Genomic DNA, 23,020 nt, shown 5'->3' with positions numbered 1-23,020 from the left:
GAATTTGTGACTTACTTCTGAATAGAAATGTTTAGGATTGCACTATTAAATGTTCTAGTCCAACACATTCAAAGCTTTATGTGTAAATTGTTTTTAAGTACTTGCAAAAATGTAAAGACTGTGGCATGAACTTCTTTTATATTATGCAGTGTGAGATGAAATAAGAATTTTAGCTTCATTTTTTTATTTGACCTGCACAGGCAATCAGGTAACATTCATGTGTATTTGCAGTTTTATTTTATCCCCAATGACAAACCAGGAAAATATATAGAAGTACAGTGGTGCCCCGCAAGACGAAATTAATTCGTTCCGCAATTTTTGTCGTCTAGCGAATTTTTCGTCTTGCGAAGCACGAAATCCCATAGGAATGCATTGAAAATCAATTAATGCGTTCCTATGGTCAAAAAAAGTCCAAACAAAGCCAAATTTGGTACAACAACAGTTTATTAACTGCTCTTTAAAGTCACACATACTGTAAAGAGCAGTTCAAAAATTTAAGGGAAAATAAATTAACTTTATAAACAAAACATGTCTTTGTTTTTAGTCAAAGAAAAAAAGTCGCGAGACGTTTTCGTCTTGCGAAGCAAGCCCATAGCGGAAATTCGTCTTGCGAGGCAAATCGCGAACGGAAAAACCTTTCGTCTAGCGAGTTTTTTGTATTGCGAGGCATTCGTCTTGCGGGGCACCACTGTACATTCTTTAACACTTCCTGAGAAACATTAATTACAACTCTGAAACTGCCAAGCTTGCAGCTTGTAATCGTATTGGTATCCACTAATTATTACTACTTTTATGAAACAAAATTTTAATGGGACATTTTTTACAGAAAAATTAAGCATTGGAAAACTTCCTTCAGTTTTCCCACTTTGCAAAACTTTCTATGGTACATTACTGTTGTCAAACCTGTGACAATCACTCCACGATCCTAATACCCTCTTGCTACAGAATGCTCAATATAAACTGGTAGTCACTTGTATGAGCCAATTTTCCCTGCCTTCCATTTTCCTTTTCTCTTTTGCAATTGAAACTCTCAGCCATTAAACCAATAAATTCCCACAGCTAACAAAGTTCCCCAGGTGAGTGTTGAGAACTACTAACAGAAAATGCAGAAATTGAGGAATTTAGCATAATTGCTCCTTCCAAGGAAAAGAGTCAGAAAAGACAGTAGTTCCTGTAGTAGCTAGAGAAGATAGGTACAGTGCTATATAGATACAGAAGACATGTTCTGGTGGTACAGAAAGCAGGGAATTGGTGCCTATCTTACAGGGCTCCTTGTTTGAGCCGCACACTGTCTTGAGAACCTAGCATGAACTTGAAAGTTCCATCTTCAAGCAATAAAATGAGTTACTCTGGTATTTTCTCATTTCTGTGCCTTCTGCCCTATAAGTTGTAAAGAGGGTTTTCAGAAACCTTTCCACTACCCTAAATTGGTTGTATCTGATTTTGTGTGTTTATATTATTATTGTCAGAAAACAAAACTGAAAGTATGTCATCTTATTAGCTGTATGGATTTTCCGAAGTTTTCTTATCGAGAAAGGTAGTTGAACATAACAGGCTCCAGCAAATCTACTCTTCAGCTTAATTATGGTGACTAGTCTTCCTTGCTCTGGAAAGTGATTGAGGTGATAATGACTAGGCTCAGGGAGGCTTTTAAGTTTTGCTTCTGTTTGTGATGATTAGATCAAATTCAAAAAGGTATGGAAATACAGGAAACTGAGCCAATCTCTCTGTAGGAGGAAAGGTTTACTTATTTATGCTAATCTGTTGCAGTAAACAGGAATTACAGCTTAAAACAAAGTAGAGGGAATGGAGGGTGAAGCTTGATTCTCTCATTAGGTTAGTAACCTTTTTGCAATCACTGGCCATGTCACAGTCAAGCCCCATCTCAGGCGAGAAAACAAGCAGGAAAACTCCTGTGGAATGCATTCAAACACTTGTGAGGGTTCATCATCTAGTCTACCTAGTAGCAGTGAAGGCAGCAAAGAAGGCATACTTAGCTGCCTCCATTGCGTTCTCTTCTTGCCATCCCGCAGAGCTTTTCTGGACTGTGTGGGGCCTCTTACAGTCTGGCTTGAAGGAGGTGGTAGAACCAATGGTAACTCGCTGTGACTTGCTTGCAAAGCATTTTGAGAATAAAATTGCTTCAATCCACCTGGATCTTAACTCTGCTGTTACAGCAGATGAATCTCAAGGGATGTCCAGAGCACTGTTTTGGATGAGATTCAGTTAGTAAGGCTTGGATCAGTCACAGCGATCATTTGCACTCTGGACCCTTTCTCCTCTTAGCTGATAATAACTAGTAGGGAAGGGACAGCTGACTGTGCCAGGAAGGAGATTAATGCGAGAGGGGGTGGTCTCCGCTTACTTGAAGGACGCAGTACCAAAGCCACTCCTCAGGAAACCCTCCTTGGATTCAGAAAGTAACCATCAGCCGGTTGCTAATTTACCCTTATAGGGTAAGGTACTTGAACTGGTGGTTGTGGACCACATCCAGGTGCTCTTGAAGGAAACAGATTTTCTAGATCTGTTTCAGTCATTGTTTAGGCCCTGTTTTGGCACAGAAACTACTTTGGTCGCCCTGTAGGACCTTTGTCAGGAGAGAGATGGGAAAATCTGTCCTTGTTAATTCTCCTTGACCTTTTAACGGCTTTTGATACCATCAACCATGGCATCCTCCTGGAGCGGCTGTCTTGAGTTAGGCGTGGGCGACACCGCTTCGTGGAGGATTCAGTCCAAGAGAGATTCAGGTTCTCCCACACAGCTGGGAGTACAGAAGATTTTGCTTTTTTGGTAATTAGAGTTTGCTTTGTCATTGTGGTTAGTTTAAAATGGGGAACGTTTTTGAAATGGGGCAAACATCCTGTTGCAAAGTAGTAGGCTACATTCCAGTAAGGGACAGGGTCAGACTCAAAAATTCATGTGTCACATAGAACTACACACCTTTTCTTGCTCCAGATCTTTTTGCAGCGGAAGGTGCTGTAGTTGCACAGCAACATCAGACAATATCAAAAGCCTTTTCCCTCTGGGTGCTCCCTGTTGAAGACTATGTTCTGCATCCAGCCCATGGGCCAGGGATCCTTGCACCCCTGGTTTAAAACAAGCCAACTTCAAATCATTATTTCTGAAATTGCTTTGTTCAGTTTCACCATAATTTAAGGTTAAATACAAATCTAGGTTTGGACCACATGGCAAGCTGTAGGTAATGAAAAGTGGAATATTCAGATGCCTCTTGGCTATGCCAGAGAAGAAGAAAGAGAGAGTACCTGAGCCCAAGTATTGCTGCGGCTTCTTTCTGCTTGTGCATGTCATGCTAAACAATGGTTTAGCATGACATGTAAACCAGGTAACTCAGTTTTCACATTCAAAGTAGTCAACTTGCAATTCAAATTAGTACATACCAAAAATAAAGACATGGAAATAGGGTAGGGAACAGCGAAAAAAATAATCAAGTAGAACCCGGATACTTCTCTTTTTCTTTGATGTGCTTCCTGTTTTGGCCTAGCACTTTAAATAGTAAAATGTTTTCATAATATTTTCATTTCTGATTAAAATCAAAAGGTGGTATTTGGCTGACTCAAACTTTGTTAAACAAATGTTCAGTGTGTTTGAATCAATGCTGTTTTACTCAAAGGAAGTACCATGGGGTTCAGTGGCGCTTACTCCCAGATAGTTATGCATAACATTGCTGTCTTGGAATGCATTACATAAATTGTTGCATTTGCATATAACAGAAAGCCAATAATTTGAGTTTACTAAGCCATGACATGCCTACCATTCAGCCTCTTTGCAGCCATTTCTCTCTTTTCTTTATGCAAACACCTAGCATTTAACTCTTATCCATAACGTTCAATTGTGTGCAAATTCAGAAACTCTGGTTAATAGCTTCAAAGCAAGCTAAGATATAAGGCATTCTCTGGGTTCATATCCTGGCTTGTTTTGAGTAGATGGCAAATGAGTTTAGCCTTTTAAGATTCCACATGAACACTTTCATGAAAAACTAGTAGTTCTTCATTTTTGTGAATAAATAGTCTTAGAAAATTCAAATAATTTTATTAGCCAAATTCTGCTCGTTCCCTGTATTTTGTGGTTCTACCAGGAAACAGCAATGTAACTATTTTGTAACTAAAGTGATATAAAACATAGGGTAGTATTCAACTGAGTTTTACTTGGAAAAGATCCACTGAAATTATTATATATAACTAAGTTAGGTCCATTAATTTCAGTGGGTTTCTTCTGAGTAAAACCTAGTTGAATACCACATGTAAACCTGGGGCAGTTAAAAATATGAAAGGAGAAGAAAAAACCTGTAGAGCAAATTTCATGTTGAAAGTGGTTGTGGTGGAGGAATTAAGTATACATAAAACTCAAGTTACATCATTATACAATATGTATATTGATAAATGCATATAATGTGTATCATGGCAGGACTGGACGTCACAGCTGGTTACTAGATAGTAATGCATGGCTTCTAAACCTGGCTATAATTTGTATACTTCTGTAATTTTAATATTTGATTAAGCAAGCAAATAATTAAAGTGCACTTAGTGTGGTTTAAATACTAAATATGTTCAATCTTGGAAATGCTTGTAAATATTTTATACCAATGGACAGAGTATGGCAAACAAGCAAGCCCAATTTGAGCTCTTAATACAGAATGGCAAATATGATCTAATAGGCATTACAGAAACCTGGTGGGATGAAACTCTTGACTGGAATATCAAAATTGAGGGGTCCAACCTGCTCTAAAATAATATATCAAACCGGAAGGGAGGTGGAGTACCATTATATGTAAATAATGTGTATGCTTGTAAAAAGATCCATGACTTGGAACATGGAAGGCAGATTGAGAGTCTATAGGTAAAAATATATGGACTTCCAAGCCAGACTGAAGACTTGGATGATGACTTACTAGAGTGGTTTACCAATCATTCAAGAAGGAAAGAGAGAATAGTTATGGGAGACTTCAACTTCCCTGATATATGTTGGAACTCAAAATATGCCAAGAATATAAAGGTAAAGGTAAAGGTACCCCTGCCCAAACGGGCCAGTCTTGACAGACTCTGGGGTTTGTGCGCCCATCTCACATCTATTGGCCGGGGGCCAGCGCTGTCCGGGGACACTTCCGGGTCACGTGGCCAGCGTGACAACGCTGCTCTGGCGAGCCAGAGCCGCACACGGAACGCCGTTTACCTTCCCGCTGGTAAGCGGTACCTATTTATCTACTTGCCCCCGGGGGTGCTTTCGAACTGCTAGGTGGGCAGGCGCTGGGACCGAGCAGCGGGAGCGCACCCCGCCGCGGGGATTCGAACCGCCGACCTTTCGATCGGCAAGCCCTAGGCGTTGAGGCTTTAGCCCACAGCGCCACCCGCGTCCCATATGCCAAGAATATAAGGTCCAACAAATTCCTCACTTGCCTTGCTGACAATTCCATCCTGTTCATTCAGTGGCCAGGTGTATGCCTATGAGAAACCTGAAAGCAGGACTTTAGTGCAACAGCATTCTTCTCTCCTGTGATCCACAGCAATTGGTATTCAGAGGCATGCTGCCTTTAACAACATAGGTACTTGCCATTGTGGCAAGTAGCTATTGGTAGCCACTAGGGAATATTCTGGGACAAGTTGTGGGTCCTAAGAGTAATTTAATCTGGTGGACATGCTATGTCCCCATGATCAAAATGCTCAGAGTGGTCTAGAGATGAAGAATGAAATTCAAATGCAAATGAAGCATTGAAAAGAGTAAATGTTGTAATGGGTAACTTAAACTTCCCCCACTTCTGTCTTGTATGTTCCATGACAGAAATGTAACATTTCTGGAAACCCTAAATGGCTGTGTCCTAGACAGTTGGTCATGGAACTGACTAGAGGGGCAGCAACCCTGAACTTAATCTTAAGTAGTTTCCAGGACCCAGTATGATGTGTAAGTGTTGACAAGTCAGTCGGGAGCACTGGTCATAGTTCTGTTAAATTAAACATACATGTAGATAGCCAATTTTAAAGAAAGCCCAGAACAGTCACATTTGATTTTAAAAGAGGATACTTCCCCAAAATGAGGACATTTGTAAAAAGGAAGCTGAAAGGCAAAGTCAAGTGGGCAAAAACACTCAAAAATGCTTGGGAGTTCTTTAAAAATGCAATGTTAGATGCTCAGCTGGAGTGTATACTGCAGATCAGGAAAGGAAGCATGAGGGCCAAGAAAATGCTGGCACTCTTAACAAGCAGAATCAAAGAAAAGAAAGTATTGCTAGCAAGAAGGTGTCCGTCAAAAAATGGAAGTCTTGTCCAGATAAAGAGGATAAAATGCAACACTAACTTAGGCCAAAAAATGTGCAAGCATATAGTAAAGGTAAAGGTAAAGGTACCCCTGCCCGAACGGGCCAGTCTTGACAGACTGTGGGGTTTGTGCGCCCATCTCACATTTATTGGCCGGGGGCCAGCGCTGTCCGGGGACACTTCCGGGTCACGTGGCCAGCGTGACATCGCTGCTCTGGCGAGCCAGAGCCGCACACGGAACGCCGTTTACCTTCCCGCTGGTAAGCGGTACCTATTTATCTACTTGCACCCGGAGGTGCTTTCGAACTGCTAGGTGGGCAGGCGCTGGGACCGAACAGCGGGAGCGCACCCCGCCGCGGGGATTCGAACCGCCGACCTTTCGATCGGCAAGCCCTAGGCGTTGAGGCTTTAGCCCACAGCGCCACCCGCGTCCCTATAGTAAAGGATACTAAAAAAAGAAAAAAAGAATTGGAGGAACACATTGCTAAAAGCCTTAAGTCCAAGAAGTTCTTTAAATCCATTAATAACTATTGAAAACTATTAGGGAAGCAGTTGCACCCTTGGATGTCAAGCGAGTCAAAGATGTGTTAAAGGAGGATAAGTTTGCAGAGAAGCTAAATTCTTTGCATCTGTAGGGCAGATCCCAGTGCCTGAACTTTTGCAGGAAGGAAGGAACAAGAGATGAAGTTCTTGGCCTAATAGACAAAATAAACACCGACAAATTGTCAGGTCTGAATGGCATCCACCCACATGTTCTGAAAGAAATCAAATGTGAAATTGCTGAGCAGCTATCAAAAACTGGTAACTTTCCCCATGTTTCCACCCCTGAGAACTGAAAAGCAACCTATGAAACACCATTTTTTTTAAAGGAATAAGAGGGGGTATCTGGAAGGGTGTTCTCTATGGTAGGCTCCAGACCCTGGCATGATCACCCCTTAAAGGTGCTGCTGTCTCTTACTTTGTTGTGTTTGAGACTCCAGTTGAAAACATTTTTATTCACTCAAGCATTTGCAGTTTGACAGATAGGATGTGTACTCTTCATTAACAACTTACCGTATTTTTCGCTCTATAACACGCACCTGACCATAACACGCACGTAGTTTTTAGAGGAGAAAAACAAGAAAAAAATATTCTAAACGAAACAGAGGGACGTGGGTGGCGCTGTGGGTAAAACCTCAGCGCCTAGGGCTTGCCGATCGCATGGTCGGCGGTTCGAATCCCCGCGGCAGGGTGAGCTCCCGTCTTTCGGTCCCAGCTCCTGCCCACCTAGCAGTTCGAAAGCACCCTTAAGTGCAAGTAGATAAATAGGTACCGCTTTATAGCGGGAAGGTAAACGGCGTTTCTGTGTGCTGCGCTGGTGTTGGCTTGCCAGAGCAGCTTCGTCACGCTGGCCACATGACCCGGAAATCTCTCCGGACAGCGCTGGCCCCCGGCCTCTTAAGTGAGATGGGCGCACAACCCTAGAGTCGGACACGACTGGCCTGTACGGGCAGGGGTACCTTTACCTTTACCTAAACGAAACAGTGGATGTATGATTTTTGTGGTTCATGCTGTGGCCACAGACATGTGATCTGATGGTGAGTTTGGGGTAGCCCAATGCAAAAATCCTGAGGATCCATGTGGATCCATGCTTTGTAACCACGTTTTTGTGCCATTGCGGCCCCATGAAACAGTGGGTGCATGTGTGTTTTTTGGTGCAGGCTGTAGCCATGGACATGCTTTGTGATCTGATGGTGAATTTGGGGTGACCCAGTGCAAAAATCCTGAGGATCCATGTGGATCTGTGCTTTGTAACCACGTTTTAAATGGGGAGGGAAGGAAAAGCACTCAAGGGGCAAGGAGCACACGTGGGGTGTGTGGAGAAGATGCTGCTAATAATGCAGGAGAGGAGTTTAAGGGGAGAAGGAACACGCGTGGGGTGTGTGGAGAAGGATGTTGCTAATAATGCAGGAGAGGCTCCTCTCCTCTCCTGCTTTGCTCCTTTAAAACAAGCAGGCTCTGCTTCTCTCCCTCCTCCCTGGCTGGGCAGCTGCCGAAAGGCTCACACTCACACTTAAAGATAATTAAAAGCAACACGCTAAGACAAACAAAGGAAACCACAATAGTAACCACTCTGAGACAAATCAAGAAAAACTGCGACCAACACTCTCCCCCAACAAGCGCAATGAGGTCAAAACACACACACACACACACACACACACACACGAGAGAATCGGCCCTAAAGTCGCAGGGGCGCTGGAAGTCGCAGGGGCGCTGGGGGAGTGAACAGGAAGCAAGAGAAGGAAAACGATCCCCCCCCTCTCTCTCTCTCACACACACACACACACACAGAGTATCAATCCTAAAGTCGCAGGGGCGCTGGGAGAGCGCAGGGGTGCTGGGAGAGTGAACGGGAAGCAGGAGGAGGAGAACGATAGCTCAAGCACACACACACACACAGCCCTACAGTGGCTAATCCAAAATCGGACAGCAAAAAACTGCAGGCAGGGACAGAGAGCACGGGGTTGTTTTAAAGCAGCCAACCGGACAGGAGCCGCTTACACTCGTGTAAGCGGCTCCTCTCCTCTCCCGCTCTCCCACTCTGCTTCTCTCCCTCCTCCCCGGCTCGGCTCGCTGACAGGAGCCGCTTACACCCGCTTTGCTGTTTCAAAGCGAGCCACGGACTGCTCACGACTGCAGCAGATTCCCCCGCCATCCGTAGGCATTCGCTCCATAACACGCACAGACATTTCCTCTTACTTTCTAAAAGGAAAAAACTGCGTGTTATGGAGCGAAAATTACGGTATGTACTTCTATTTTAATGATTTGCTATCAATTTCTTGCTGTATATATGTTTTTAGGTTTTCAAGGAAGTAGGATTTATAGATAGGGTGATTTACAGAGAAATAAGTAAGTGATCAGTACTGCCTTCTTGTAGTTTATACTTCAAGTATAAAAATACTAGGGACGCAGGTGGTACTGTGGGTTAAACCACAGAGCCTAGGACTTGCTGATCAGAAGGTCGGCAGTTCGAATCCCCGCAATGGGGTGAGCTCCCGTTGCTTGTTCCCTGCTCCTTCCAACCTAGCAGCTCGAAAGCATGTCAAAGTGCAAGTAGATAAATAGGTACCGCTCCAGTGGGAAGGTAAACGGCGTTTCCATGTGCTGCTCTGGTTCGCCAGAAGCGGCTTAGTCATGCTGGCCACATGACCCAGAAGCTGTACGTCGGATCCCTCGACCAATAAAGCGAGATGAGTGCCGAAACCCCAGAGTCAGTCATGACTGGACCTAGTGGTCAGGGGTCCCTTTACCTTTTACCTAAAAAAATACTGTGTTATCAGATTTGCTAATGTTAATGTAGAAACTGCAGCAGCTTAAGTTGCTGTATTTACCAATAGAATAATGGAAGGAAGCTATTCCTTGCTTAGTTACATATTGTAGAAACAAGAATGCTGTTGAAAAGTTGCTGCACTGCTAAACAGGAGTTTTAAAGTTCAAATATGCTGCTTGGATAGACAAGGGTGATGCCTTGTATCTTTTCTGCAGAATTTTCATATGGCACTAGGATAGTTAACAAAACAAGGAGTTCCTGTAATGTGTTTCCTGTTATGAACTGTTTTTTTGGAAATGCTCTGGTCATTTGATAGTGCTTGCACAGCTACTTTCATTTCCATGTTAGCATTAGAAGTTGTTTTACTTAGTTAATAAAGAGAATAGTCAAATTTAATACAAACATTTATCTGTTTTACTTTATAGCCTTGGCCTTAAAGAATTGCTATTGGATTCTTGTTCATTAACACTAACAGTTTGTACAGGGTTCTTTATGAACTTAAGGTCATGTACTACACATGCTCCCCAAAGGGCATATGAGGAACATTGGGCTGTACGCCTTCGCAGAAGGCAAATAGCTCCATGTTTGCAGCATCCTGCCTTGCATTGCATTTTCTGAATTTGTTGTGTGATAAAGTGTTGAATCAGGAACACAAGTATTATTGGGTGACATATCATTTAGAACCTTAACAGAGTAATTTGGGGATGGCTTACAATGGAAAGAGCAAACAAAAATATCAAGCTGAATTCTTTTTCTCAGTTTTCATTATGAGATTACTTTGTGGCAAACCTAACTGATTCATTGTAATCTAGATATATTACAAAAGCTTTCTTAACAGGTATTCATTTTTAAATGTTAAAAGCCATAGTCAGAAACAAACTATGGTTTAATATGAATGAGCAGCATGCTTTTGTACACAACTCAAATTTCTCGCTGTGCTCTTCCCGCACGCCTGCTTATGCACCACCAGGAAGTAAACTGGAGTCATAATGTCTAAACCTGGGCTTTGGTTTGTTTCTCTCCAAACTACAAGTGATAACCAAAGTTTGTTTTGTTTACTGTTCATGGTTGATTTGGGGGGAAACAAACCACAAGCCTTAGTTCGGATGTCACAACAAGCCACACACAGGCTTGTTTCCTGGTGGTGTATCAACAGAAGGAGTGAGGAAGGAGCAGAGCAGCAATTTTTCAGCAGCACGCATAGGCATGTTGCACGTTCGCATTATATCATTGTTAGTTTTTAACAATGGTTTGATGTGGTGGTTTAATGCCATCAGTCATTATTGTCAGAAGGAACATTTATCTAATTTGGAGCAGGGAAGAACAACACCATGGCCCCCTTTTTACTCTTGGTGTACCATGTTGAACAAGACAGTAATTGCATACTTTTCAATATAGCTAAAAAGGAAACAGCCCTTCTTGAAGCATTTTAGAATGGGACACACCTCTGTTGGAAGTAATAAGTATGCAAAATATTAGAACTGGAGCAATTACTTTTTGCTGCTTTATCTTTTAGTGTAAGAGAAGGGTAGTAGAAGGTGTGGATTACACAAGAGTGATGTAATCCCCATATGAGGGTGCTGTTTGTGGTCCCTACTATTGTTGCTTCACATTTCTAAATAAACCACATTATATTAATAGTCTTACTGTGATTTAGTTCCAGATACTTCGTTTCACAGAGTTTGCTTCTAGTGCTTGTGCAACTGGTTGTGGAGTGGTGCTAATGAGTGAACTTCTTCTGTTGTTAATTCTATTATTCATAATTTAAACTAAACCATTTTTTTTAAATCATAGGGAGAAAGGAACAATGGCTTTGATGTTCTCTATCATAATATGAAACATGGGCATGTATCTACAAAAGAACTAGCAGATTTCATAAGAGAAAGGTATGTGTGTTTATTAGCTACTTATTCTGGCATACTTACATAAACCACTGAAGACATCTTTCTGAATACTAGTCAACTACTGTATTACAGTTTAATGGTTTTACGTCATAGTTCTATGCATGTATACTTAGACATAAGCCCCACTGAATTTAGTGAGGCTTAATTTCCAGGTCTGTGTGCATTGGACTGTGGCCCTAATAAATCAAGATAGCTTGGGGAGCCTCCAGTCTGTGCGCCATTATTGCTTCTGCCACCCAGAGAGCTCCTGAACCTGAGAATTACTCGCATGCAAAGTCTTAATTCTGCCAGGATTCTTTCTCAGTGTACTGATACTCATACAGCCTACATTGGTTCAGAACAGTCATGGTCTCTTTTGATTCAGATTTAGCAAATAAATAGACCTGGCTGGTGGTAGCATACTGAGGACATCAGAACTCAATCTCCTAGTCACTTGTTTCCAAAACATGCGCTACTGGTTGCTAAACTGGTTTATGCTTGCTGTTGGAAATGCAAGGAGGCCCTTCAAAACAAGAAAGAATGCGAGATGGTTTGGTACTCTTTATTTAGTCTGATTGACATCATTCTGTAAATCTTAAAATGCATTCAAATTTGTTAATGAAATACAGAGCTGTAGTTTTTATAAAGAATTTTGTCACTGGGTTATGACCATTTAGAATGGTGAAATTCCATATAGTGGATAATAGTCTCCCTTTTGTAAAGTTCTTATAGAAATGTTTTTAATATAAAGTGGATGCTTTAATTTGTTTATGTTTTGGTACTTGTATCAGATTTAATTTATTATTATTAAAGAAGAAAGAACACTGAAAGTGTTGTCTTCTGAGAACACTACATAATCAAAACTTTCTCTTCTAGAATTATGCATGTCTATTTTTTGATCCAAGAAATTAGGCATTTTCACTAGAAAATGCAAATTCTGCATTCTAGTCATGAAAATTAATGTTCATATCAGTGAGTTAATACAAATGTTCCCTCCCTTCAACAGAGGGAGAACATTGGATCCCACCTAAATTGATTTTGCAGCAATACATTGTCCTTACATAGCTTATTTTTCAATGCTATTTGGGTTTACAGCAAGTGTAATTATAGAGTAGTGTGCAAAGTGGGAAAATGAGCTATTTGGAAAACATCTGTTTGTAATTTAAAATATGAATTTGATACAATCAATTCAAAAATTAAACAGAATTCGATATAGAGCAGTATTATAAAAAAGGGAAACAATGTATTTTTGTGGTCATAGTTAAATGTTGTAGAGATATCTATAGAAGTACAAACCAGTTTCCAGTAAGCAGACAGAGGAATTAAAAAAGCAGAAGCTTGAAGTTTACTAAGGGACTTGAGTATTTTAATGGAACGTGGGGGAAAATACTTCTAATAAATAAAGCTGCAAAGTTTCAAATGGGATTAGCTGTGCATCGTTCATACCCTTGATCCTCTGTCCTATAATTTAGTTCAAGGCATTCATTTCTTTAAAATATTCTAATTTGTAACTCTTAAGAGTACAAAAACTCTTTCCATGGTTACTTAAAGACTTACACTGTTGCAAGCCCTTTGGTCTTGTGTTAGAATGTTTTTATTTATTATTTAAAATCATTTATAAACTTCTTTAGATTAAAAAAGAAATCCCAGGCAGAGGATATTATCTGGTGTTGTGTGTTTGATCTTTGGCTGCTAACACAAAACTTGATGTAAACTGTAATTTGAGTCACTAGCTTTGCTCTCATTAGTACAGTCAAAGATATATTACAGCCATATCACTTTACCCCTCATGTGGAAGAGATGTGGTGGCACTGTGGTCTAAAAACCACTGAGCCTCTTGGGCTTGCTGATCACAAGGTTGGCAGTTTGAATCTGCGCAATGGGGTGAGCTCCCATTGCTCTGTCCCAGCTTCCAACCTAGCAGTTCAAAAGCATACCAGCACAAGTAGATAAATAGGTACCACTGCAGCAGGAAGGTAAATGGCGTTTCTGTGTGCTCTGGCTTCCATCACAGTGCCCTGTTGCATCTGAAGCGGTTTAGTCATGCTGGCCACATGACTTGGAAAAGCTGTCTGCAGACATACGCCGGTTCCCTCAGCCTGAAAGCGGAGATGAGCGCCCCATAGTCGAATTCAGCTGGACTTAACTGTCCAGCGGTCCTTCAACTTTACCCCTCATACAAGACACTTTCTGCTGTGTTCTGAAACTGTCAAAAAAAACCCCTTTTTATTGCCACTGTAGGACACTTTTTAGACCTTCAAATACATTAAGTAGAATCTAGTGCAGGGGTCAGCAACCTTTTTCAGCCATGGGCCCGTCCACCATCCCTCAGACCTTGTGGGGGGCCAGACTATATGGGGGGGATATGAACGAATTCCTATGCCCCACAAATGACCCACAGATGCATTTTAAATAAAAGCACACATTCTACTCATGTAAAAACACCAGGCAGGCCCCACAAATAACCCAGAGATTCATTTTAAATAAAAGGACACATTCCACTCATGTAAAAACACACTGATTCCCAGACTGTCCGTGGGCCAGATTGAGAAGGCTATTGGGCGGCATCCGACCCACGGTCCTTAGGTTTCCTACCCCTGTTATAGTGCTTTAAAAGTAATCTTTCAAACAATCTTCTCCAATATTTGGAATAAAGTTGCATTGAAACATCAGTGTAACTGCCTTGACCTAGGGATCTAACATTAGAGGAATTAATCATGCAACAAATCCAAATTAGTTACCTTCTCAAGGAATGTATCTGCTAGGTATATCTGGGATTAGATTGTATAGAGAGGCAATTTTGTGCAGCAGTCAATATCAATTTGCAAAGGAGTTTACAAAGGCTTAATAAGAAAGCACATAATATTGTTAGACACCACCCATATCTTCATGAGTAGTGTGAAATTTCAGGGGTTGCAGGCACACTTTACCCAAGGTCTGTGTTTCCTTTTGGACAATGCGGCACAGTGGAGGCTATGGTGTCTTGATGATATACTGTTTATTTACACATACAGTGGTACCTCGGTTTAAGAACAGGCCTGTTTACGAACGATTAGGTTTACAAACTCTGCAAAACCGGAAGTAGTGTCCCAGTTTGCAAACTTTACCTCAGTCTAAGAACGGAAGCTGAACGGTGGAAGGGGACCAGTAGCAGGAGGCCTCATTAGGGAAAGCATGCCTTGATTTAAGAATGGTTTCGGTTTAAGAACGGACTTTCGGAATGGATTAAGTTCGTAAACCAAGGTACCACTGTATATACAACCTGAACTTAGATCAGGCCATCCAACTTTTCATACCAAGTGGGCCTCAAGAAAACTGTGACATAGAACCCATGGGCTGCACACCACCTTGTCACACACACATGGGGGGGGTTGATGACCCCCCCAGCCCTCATGCTGCCTTCCTAAAGCTGGCTAAGGAAGGCACCAGGCTTTGCGAAGGAGATTTAAGGTTCTGGCAGGGACCTAATGCCCTCCCACCTCCTTCCCAAAGCTGGGAAAGCCCTAACTATGCTTTGGAAAGGGGGTAGGAGGACTCTAGCACCCTATCAGAGCCCTCACACTTTCTTCCCAAAGCCCAGCACCTCACTTACCTGGCTTTGGGAAGGCAGCATGAGGACTGTGAAGGGTAGGGGCATCCAATGCTGCTGATGGCCACGTGTTGGACCACCCTGGTCAATATAGAGGGGTTCAAACCATTATACTCAAAGAGGGTCTCTTGCTTCTCCCATCAGCACAGCAGCATTTGGGTCCAAAACACAGAAACCAGCCATATTCTTTCTCTTGTCTGTCTGTCTGTCTGTCTCTGTGTCTCTCTCTGTTACAATCAGCCTACATGCTGTCCCTGGATCCCCTTCTTCTTCCTTGTTGCCTCTAACAGACTGAAAAGGATTTCCCTGAGCCTACATTATCCAAGCTGAAAACCTAAACCCCTTTTATCTCTGCCCACTAACACACACTGGAGGAGGGGCTCCATCCCCCTTGATAGCAGGCATTGAAAATGTCCTGATGGCTCAGCTTTTGATGAGTCACCACCCGTCTTTGTCCCCCTAATGATCCACACTCAGCTATTCTTCTACCTATTGGTTTATGTGACTCTTAAGGGGGAAAAGCACACAGCAGATTGAGTTAAAACACGTGATTTTAGGCTAGCTTTAGGCTAGTTAACAAACAGTGCATTTGTTCATGTCCTCTAAGATTTGTACATATTTTGGTTTTGGACTGCTGATTGTCTTCTTCCGTTGATAGAGCTACAATAGAAGAGGCATATTCAAGATCAATGACAAAGCTAGCCAAATCAGCAAGCAATTATTCACAGCTTGGGTAAGTTATGATGATTAAAAACAAAATAATTTTGTGCAGGTTCTTGGAGGCTGTTAGAGGAGCTTTTCTGCCTTTCTCTGTATAATATAATACTAATACTTAATTATATTACAGAATTATCTGGAATGTTTGTGGATGTATACAATACTTAAAACTGAGCTCTGTATGTGTGTATATGGCTTTGGGAGCTTACTCCTTTTTTCTTTCTTTTGTGTGTGTTTTCTGAATAAAAACAAAAACCTATGCATTTAAAGAAAATGCAAAATGTTTGTGTATTTTGCATGAATTTACTGAAGCATGATATACTCTATGTATGGTAGAACTTGGGTAGTTACGTGTTGAATATGGGAATGAAAAGAATCTGTCCTACCTTACAAGGCAATAGCAATTATTATAAGATAAAGTATGTAAAGTGGCTGCTAACTATTAGCCAGGTAGTTGCCACATTCATTCAGTAGAAAGAAATATGTGAATGCAAACCTACTTCCTTTACTGAATTGAATTTGGGCAGCCCTTAGTAGCTTACAAGTTTAACCCATATGTGACTCTCTCTTTAGTGGAAATTTGACATTTAACTTCCTAGAGGAGTAATATTTTAATAAGTGCTCCATTTGAATGTTAAAAAACCTAAAACATTGATGAGTTCTTCATCTAAACATTTGTAAAAACAATTGAAAGTTATTCACAGAGTGCCTCCCTGTAATGTCCCTGCCATTCCATCCTGCTATGCCCAAGGCCCCAACTGCCTAACTAGAGCAGGAGTGCCCAAAGCCTTGGTGGAGCATCATATTTTGCCAAGAATGAGATTTAGGAGTACCAGGCCTGAAATTATCTGCAGGAATATGACACAATTGGAACCGAGGCACTGCTTGCCTCAGCTGTGCTTGTAAGCCTTTGAACAGGGATGAAAACTTAAAACATCCTGTTCAGTCAGAGCTCCCACATCTAGAGTAAATTTCTGAATTGGAGAGCATTCCTAACCCTGTTCTTGTTATAGTAAGTGAATTGTTTACTCCTACTAATTACCTTTTTTTTTGCTTCTAAACCAAGTAATGTTAAGTGAGTCCTGAATATGCATTGAGCAGTAATAAGAAGCTGTGGTGACATTTGTCAAAGCTTGAAATGCAGGACTTAGAAATTCTTATTGGGTCATAGGGAATATATTTTTATTGGGTCAACAAGAAAACAGAATAAAAGTAAACAAGAGGAAGACTCAATCAAATATCCTTAGGAGTTGCAATTAAAGAAAACCGTAGTTATTTATCATTTATTTTTTGCTTTCAAGCTATTTCAGCACTAAAACACCCATTTTCTCTCTCTTATTTGTAGGACATTTGCACCAGTCTGGGATGTTTTTAAATCATCATCAGAAAAATTAGCAAGCTGTCACTTAGAACTTGTTCGGAAGTTGCAAGAGCTAATAAAAGAAGTGCAGAAGTATGGAGATGAACAACTAAAAGCTCATAAAAAGGTTGTGTATAGTCATTTTAATGCATTTTAATAACTTCAGATGAAAATATTAAATTGGTAGTGTTTAACACACATGTCATATTTAACAGACTAAAGAAGAAGTTTCAGGAACTTTGGAAGCAATGCAAAATATTCAGAATATTACTCAGGCCCTTCAAAAAGCAAAAGAAAACTACAATTCAAAGTGTGTGGAACAGGAACGTTTGAAAAAGGAAGGTGCAACACAGAGAGAAATAGACAAGGTAATGTTTCAAAGATTTAGCTGCCTTTCTTTATAGTTTAATAGTCTAACTGCACAGATAGAAAACATCCATTCGACATTGCTGCTTTTAGTGTTTTTCAGTGTAAAAAATAAGGATAATCAAAGGATGTCTTTTGCGTAAAACAAACAATAGTATGTTATATAATAGTATAAAGTAAGGTTCTGTTTGCTTATTGAATTAGCTTATGTCTGCACAGGTGCAACATTTTGAGATTCACTGAGGCTGTAATCCTAACCACCTGATGTAGATGATGAGGGTGGGCCAGGATGCAGCATAAGCTCCTCTCTGCCAGCAGAGAGTAGTGTCACTGAGTTAACTTTGCTGTGACAAATGCCCAAACACTGCCTGAGTGGGCAAAGTCTCCCACCAGTGGTAGCCAAAAGCAAGCCCTGGGGAAACAGCGTGTTCTGGTGGGATCCACCGGGATCCATACCACTGTAGATCCCTGAGGAGCTTGATCCTTTGGCTCCTTAACTTGCCAGCCCTGCAACTGGCCCAGCAAAAATACAAAAAGCTGCATCTTCCACCCTGACTGGCAGGAGCAGGCAACATTTTGGAGCAGTGGAACCACCACAGCATCTAGTCTTTGACCCCTGTTGGGATTGCCCTGCTCAGTTTTGTTCACTTGTTCAGTTATGTGTAGCCCCTGCTGAATTTACTGTGAGGAAAACACATTTTCCCCAAAGCACCTTCTATTAGGCTATGTAATATGTCTCAGACTACTAAAAAAAAAGTTACCATCCATTTAAATGTCTAAATGGATGTCTTAACATGGTCAGCATGCAGTAGACTCTGATGCCACAAGCAAGCATGATTACTTTCAGCTTGAAAAGTGTAGCGGCATTTGAATACGTAATATATTTGATTCCTCTGAACAATTCAGTTTTCCACCGTTGAAGTGCAAAGGAGAGAATGATTATGGTAAATTCAATGTTGGGTCTAGTTGGAATTTTTCTTTAAAACAGGCATAGTGCTACATGGAGACTGTGCAGTGTAACTGAGCCAATAAACTTGATTTTAATGGAAAATCTAATATATGTAGTGAGATTCAGGAAAGATTAACACCATAGTGTTCACTACTTGTTTATATATCATTAAAAAATGCTTTGAAAGGATTAGTAGAGAAAATATATTAAAATAGAATCATAGGATCATAGAATTGTGGAACTGGAAACGGATCCCAAGGGTCATCTAGTCCAACCCCCTGCAATGCAAGAATGTCAACTAGATCACACATGACGGATGGCTATCCAACCTCTGCTTTAAAACCTCCAAGGAAGGAGAGTCCACCACCTCTTGTGGGAGTCTGTTCCATTGTTGAACAGCTCTTCCTGTCATCTTCCTGCCATCTTGTTCTATGTTTCCCCTTCGAGTTTCAATAAACTCAAAAGTTATTTTAAAATGTGTTCGAGATTACTAACAACTGTGTTTTAACATTGCAAGGTGATATAGCAACTTAATGTCATGTGGTATGTTGTTTGCATGAGCCCTCATGTGGTAAGAACTGGAAATTACTGTGAGGGAGCAAAACATGAAATTGTAAGTCAGCTAAATTGATTGTAAAAAGTATGCCTTGTTATTTCTTCCTTCCCTACAATCATTATTATTTTATTATTTTATTTTAGGCAGCAGTAAAATCCAAGAAGGCTACCGATACATATAAACTCTATGTTGAAAAATATGCTGCAGCAAAATCTGATTTTGAACAAAGAATGACCGAAACTGCACAGGTAAACCTTCTTTTCAGTATCTGCAAGGCAAACACTATAATTTGCACAGTCTCTGCTCTTCTCACTTACAATTTTCCAAGGAGTCTGGAAAAAGAGAATACAGTCAGCAAATTAAATAAAAGTGTTCCTAATCTGCACAGTTGGCTTTAAGTTCTGGGTTCAGAATTTGAACTTTTGTGTCAGGAAATACTTTTGGATAAGTTTAAGTGCATGGGATAGAGAAACAACATTATATTCCCCCTGGCTAATTTCTTCTTACATAATGATTTGCTTCTTTCACCTGGATCAAATTTATTGTGGAATTTGTTGTGCTACTTGAATATTGCCATTTTAGTTTTGATATTAAACACTTAACTTTTGGTCCTAAAACTGTTGTTAATAAATAGAGAAATAACATAAACATGAAAAATATGTGAAGTATGCCTGCCATTTAAGCCAAGCTGAGAGCTTCCTTGGCAAAGAATGTCGTATTTGCAAAGCAAACAAACTGTACTGTGTTTGAGTTTGTGTATTTTAAGTTAGTTCTTTGTGTTGCACTAGAACAGAAGCTTCACATTGCATACTTGTTGGAAGATTCTTAATGCACATCACTTTATTTTGATTAGATTTGGCATATCAATTTTTAAAAGTACGTTGGCATTTATAGGATTGAACTGAATATCAATAGAATTTGGTCCATTGGAGTTGTTGGTGACTGCAACAGAAGGGCAGAGTAAAAAAGTAAAACAAACAAATAAAAAAGATTGATATAATTTCCTTGATGAAATTAAGTTCAAAATTTTGAAAATAAAATATATATGCCAGGATTTGATAAGTTAATAAAGCAGAAGTGGCAGCTGTAGTCGATGAAGGCTAAACCTCACATGGGCCTTTTTTCAGTCTCATTTTTCAGTTTTTAAGTTTGCTGTCTAAACTCTAAAAACCCACAAAATGGGTCTCTTTCAAACATGATTGTATAGGGGGGAAAGACTTTTTTCCACTCATCATATTAAGACCTTAACTTTCTGCAGTGGTAATGTTCATTTACTGAAATGTTACATGTGACTGAGATGTATAGACTTTAGGTAGGGTTAATAATAATAATAATAATAAATTTTTATTTATATCCCGCCCTCCCCAGCCGAAGCCGGGCTCAGGGCGGCTAACAACACTAAAAAAGTGCAACAATATAAAAACATCATAAGAATTAATTAAAATCAAAATTAATAGCAACCATAAACTAAAGTATTGTAAAGATTGCTGAAGGAGGGAGTCAGGCTGTGCCCTAGCCAAAGGCCTGGTGGAACAGCTCTGTCTTGCAGGCCCTGCGGAAAGATGTCAAGTCCTGCAGGGCCCTTGTCTCTTGTGACAGAGCGTTCCACCAGGTTGGAGCCGCAGCCGAAAAAGCCCTGGCTCTAGTTGAGGCCAGCCTAACCTCTCTGTGGCCTGGGACCTTCAAGATGTTTTTATTAGAGGACCGTAAGTTCCTCTGTGGGGCATACCAGGAGAGGCGGTCCCGTAGATACGAGGGTCCTAGGCCGTATAGGGCTTTAAAGGTTAAAACGAGCACCTTAAACCTGATCCTGTACTCCACTGGGAGCCAGTGCAGCTGGTATAGCACCGGATGAATGTGATCCCGCAGCGAAGACCCCGTAAGGAGTCTCGCTGCGGCATTCTGCACCCGCTGGAGTTTCTGGGTCAGTCTCAAGGGCAGCCCCACGTAGAGCGAGTTACAATAATCCAGTCTGGAGGTGACCGTCGCGTGGATCACAGTGGCTAGGTCAGGGCGAGAGAGGTAAGGGGCCAACTGCTTAGCTTGGCGGAGATGAAAAAATGCCGCCTTTGTTATAGCTGCAATCTGCGCCTCCATAGAGAGGGAGGTATCGAAGATTACACCCAAACTCTTAACGGACGGTGCTGGCACTAATTGCACCCCCGCAAGAGATGGGAGTTGCCCCCTCAATCCCATATCGTCCCGTCCCAGCTAGAGGACCTCTGTCTTCGAAGGATTTAACTTCAACCGGCTCCCACGTAACCATCCAGCCACAGCTTCCAAGCATCTGATCAGTGTGTCTGGGGCCGAGTCAGGATGGCCATCCATCAACAGATAGAGTTGGGTGTCATCGGCATACTGATGGCAGCCCAGCCCAAAACTCCGGACAAGCTGGGCGAGGGGGCGCATAAAGATGTTAAAAAGCATCGGGGAGAGAATCGCACCCTGAGGCACTCCACACACCAAGGAGTGGCGGGATGACAGTTCCCCCCCAAGCGCCACCCTCTGTCCCCGACCAGAGAGAAACGAGCGCAGCCATTGAAGGACTGCGCCCTGGATCCCCACGTCGGCGAGGCGGTGGTCCAAAAGTTCGTGATCGACCATGTCGAAAGCTGCTGACAGATCTAGAAGAATCAGCAGCCCCGACCCGCCTCGGTCCAGCTGTCTACGGAGATCATCTCTTAGAGCGACCAGAGCCGTCTCGGTCCCATGACCAGCGCGGAAGCCGGGTTGCCGTACATCTGTAATTTCCTGGACATGTCAGGGATTCAAACGGCGAAATAAGCGTCCAGTGGAATTTTGAAAAACAGAAGAAGCTGTACTATGTATAAGTGAATTTTCAGTTACTGTGGATAGGGCCTTACTTTGTCACATGATTGGTAGAGTCTTTGCAATATTAAGCAGCTGAAGGATGAGTTAGAACCAAGGCTAGATACAGCTTAACTGATGAATGTCTTCCATAATCCCAAATGTGAAAGCAAGCTAATTATGGGAGCTCAGTGGACAGTTCAGTATATCAGTATTTTAAATCCAGTTTTGACTTAAGCTGTTTTAACTCTAAATAAGCCCTAAACACAACATTTATTTGTTCTGCAGAAATTTCAAGACATTGAAGAAATGCATCTGTTCCATATAAAAGAGATTATAGAATGTTTTTCAAATACGGTCAAAGAAGTTCACTTACAGATTGGCGAGGTGAGTATTTATAGTAGCTCTTATTATTCAGGCTATAAATTAAGATGTATTTCATCTTCACTGAAGTTTGTAGGTATCCAATTTTAGCAGGACTTGTATTTAATCTGCTGCTGTAGGTGTGGAGGAAGATATGGGTGTGTGATAAAGGTTCAGTCAAGTTTTATAGATTGTTCCTCCATTACCTGTATCTAGATGTAAAAATAAGTTTGGTGATTATGTATTTCTAGGATAAGAAGAAATAAAAAGCAGCTTTTGCTTGGAGTATAAACCAGTAAGATCCACAGACACCTGGTTCTTTTGTTGGTTGGGATAGTTTTTTCTTTTTGTATTGGATTTAAAAAGATCTTTGGATCTCTTTGCTGTACACAGGCAGCACATATTCTTTAGCTTAATAATATGTCGTAAATTTTGGAAGAGATCTGAAATGCAAGATTCTGAAATGCAAGATTCTTCACAAACTGCACCTAATCCAATAATAAGCTGTGAGCTAAGAACAGTATTTAGAGAAGTAGGAAAACTCTGTAAGGGGTAAGTTTGGTAATAACTGACAAGTGAGTTTTCCACACGGCTTAATTTGGGCCCATAGAGCTTAAGTCTGTGGGAACGCCCCACCATCAGACCCTCACTTTTCATACTTACGGTTGTAAAGAAAGAAAAGACATCTTTACAAAAGTCTAGTTGTGAGGAGCTTCACTTGAGATGATGAAGGTTAACCTCAATGCAGCAGTGGTCTTTGTCTTGAGACCTCTGGTAGTGGGAAGCACTGGAAACTACAATCTGCTATAGTTCACATGTTTCCCAGTATCTTTAGATGCCTCAGAACTGG

At 41.2% G+C, this 23,020-nt stretch overlaps 1 protein-coding gene across 1 annotated transcript in view; it reads left to right on the top strand.

Annotated features, from left to right (window-relative positions):
• FCHO2 (FCH and mu domain containing endocytic adaptor 2) overlaps positions 1-23,020 on the top strand; it is a 68,021-nt gene that overhangs the window by 6,156 nt on the left and 38,845 nt on the right. Inside the window, exons 2-7 of the mRNA XM_082191903.1 lie at positions 11,374-11,465; positions 15,710-15,784; positions 17,114-17,255; positions 17,344-17,496; positions 19,143-19,247; positions 22,096-22,194. Of these exons, the coding sequence (XP_082048029.1) occupies positions 11,374-11,465; positions 15,710-15,784; positions 17,114-17,255; positions 17,344-17,496; positions 19,143-19,247; positions 22,096-22,194 (666 nt within the window). The remainder of the gene's footprint in view (positions 1-11,373; positions 11,466-15,709; positions 15,785-17,113; positions 17,256-17,343; positions 17,497-19,142; positions 19,248-22,095; positions 22,195-23,020) is intronic.

This window comes from Podarcis vaucheri (assembly GCF_965113315.1).
Source record: "Podarcis vaucheri genome assembly, chromosome: 11".
NCBI lineage: Eukaryota > Metazoa > Chordata > Lepidosauria > Squamata > Lacertidae > Podarcis > Podarcis vaucheri.
The sequence above is the reverse complement of the archived record's forward strand: the minus strand, read 5'-3'. Positions and strand labels throughout refer to the sequence as shown.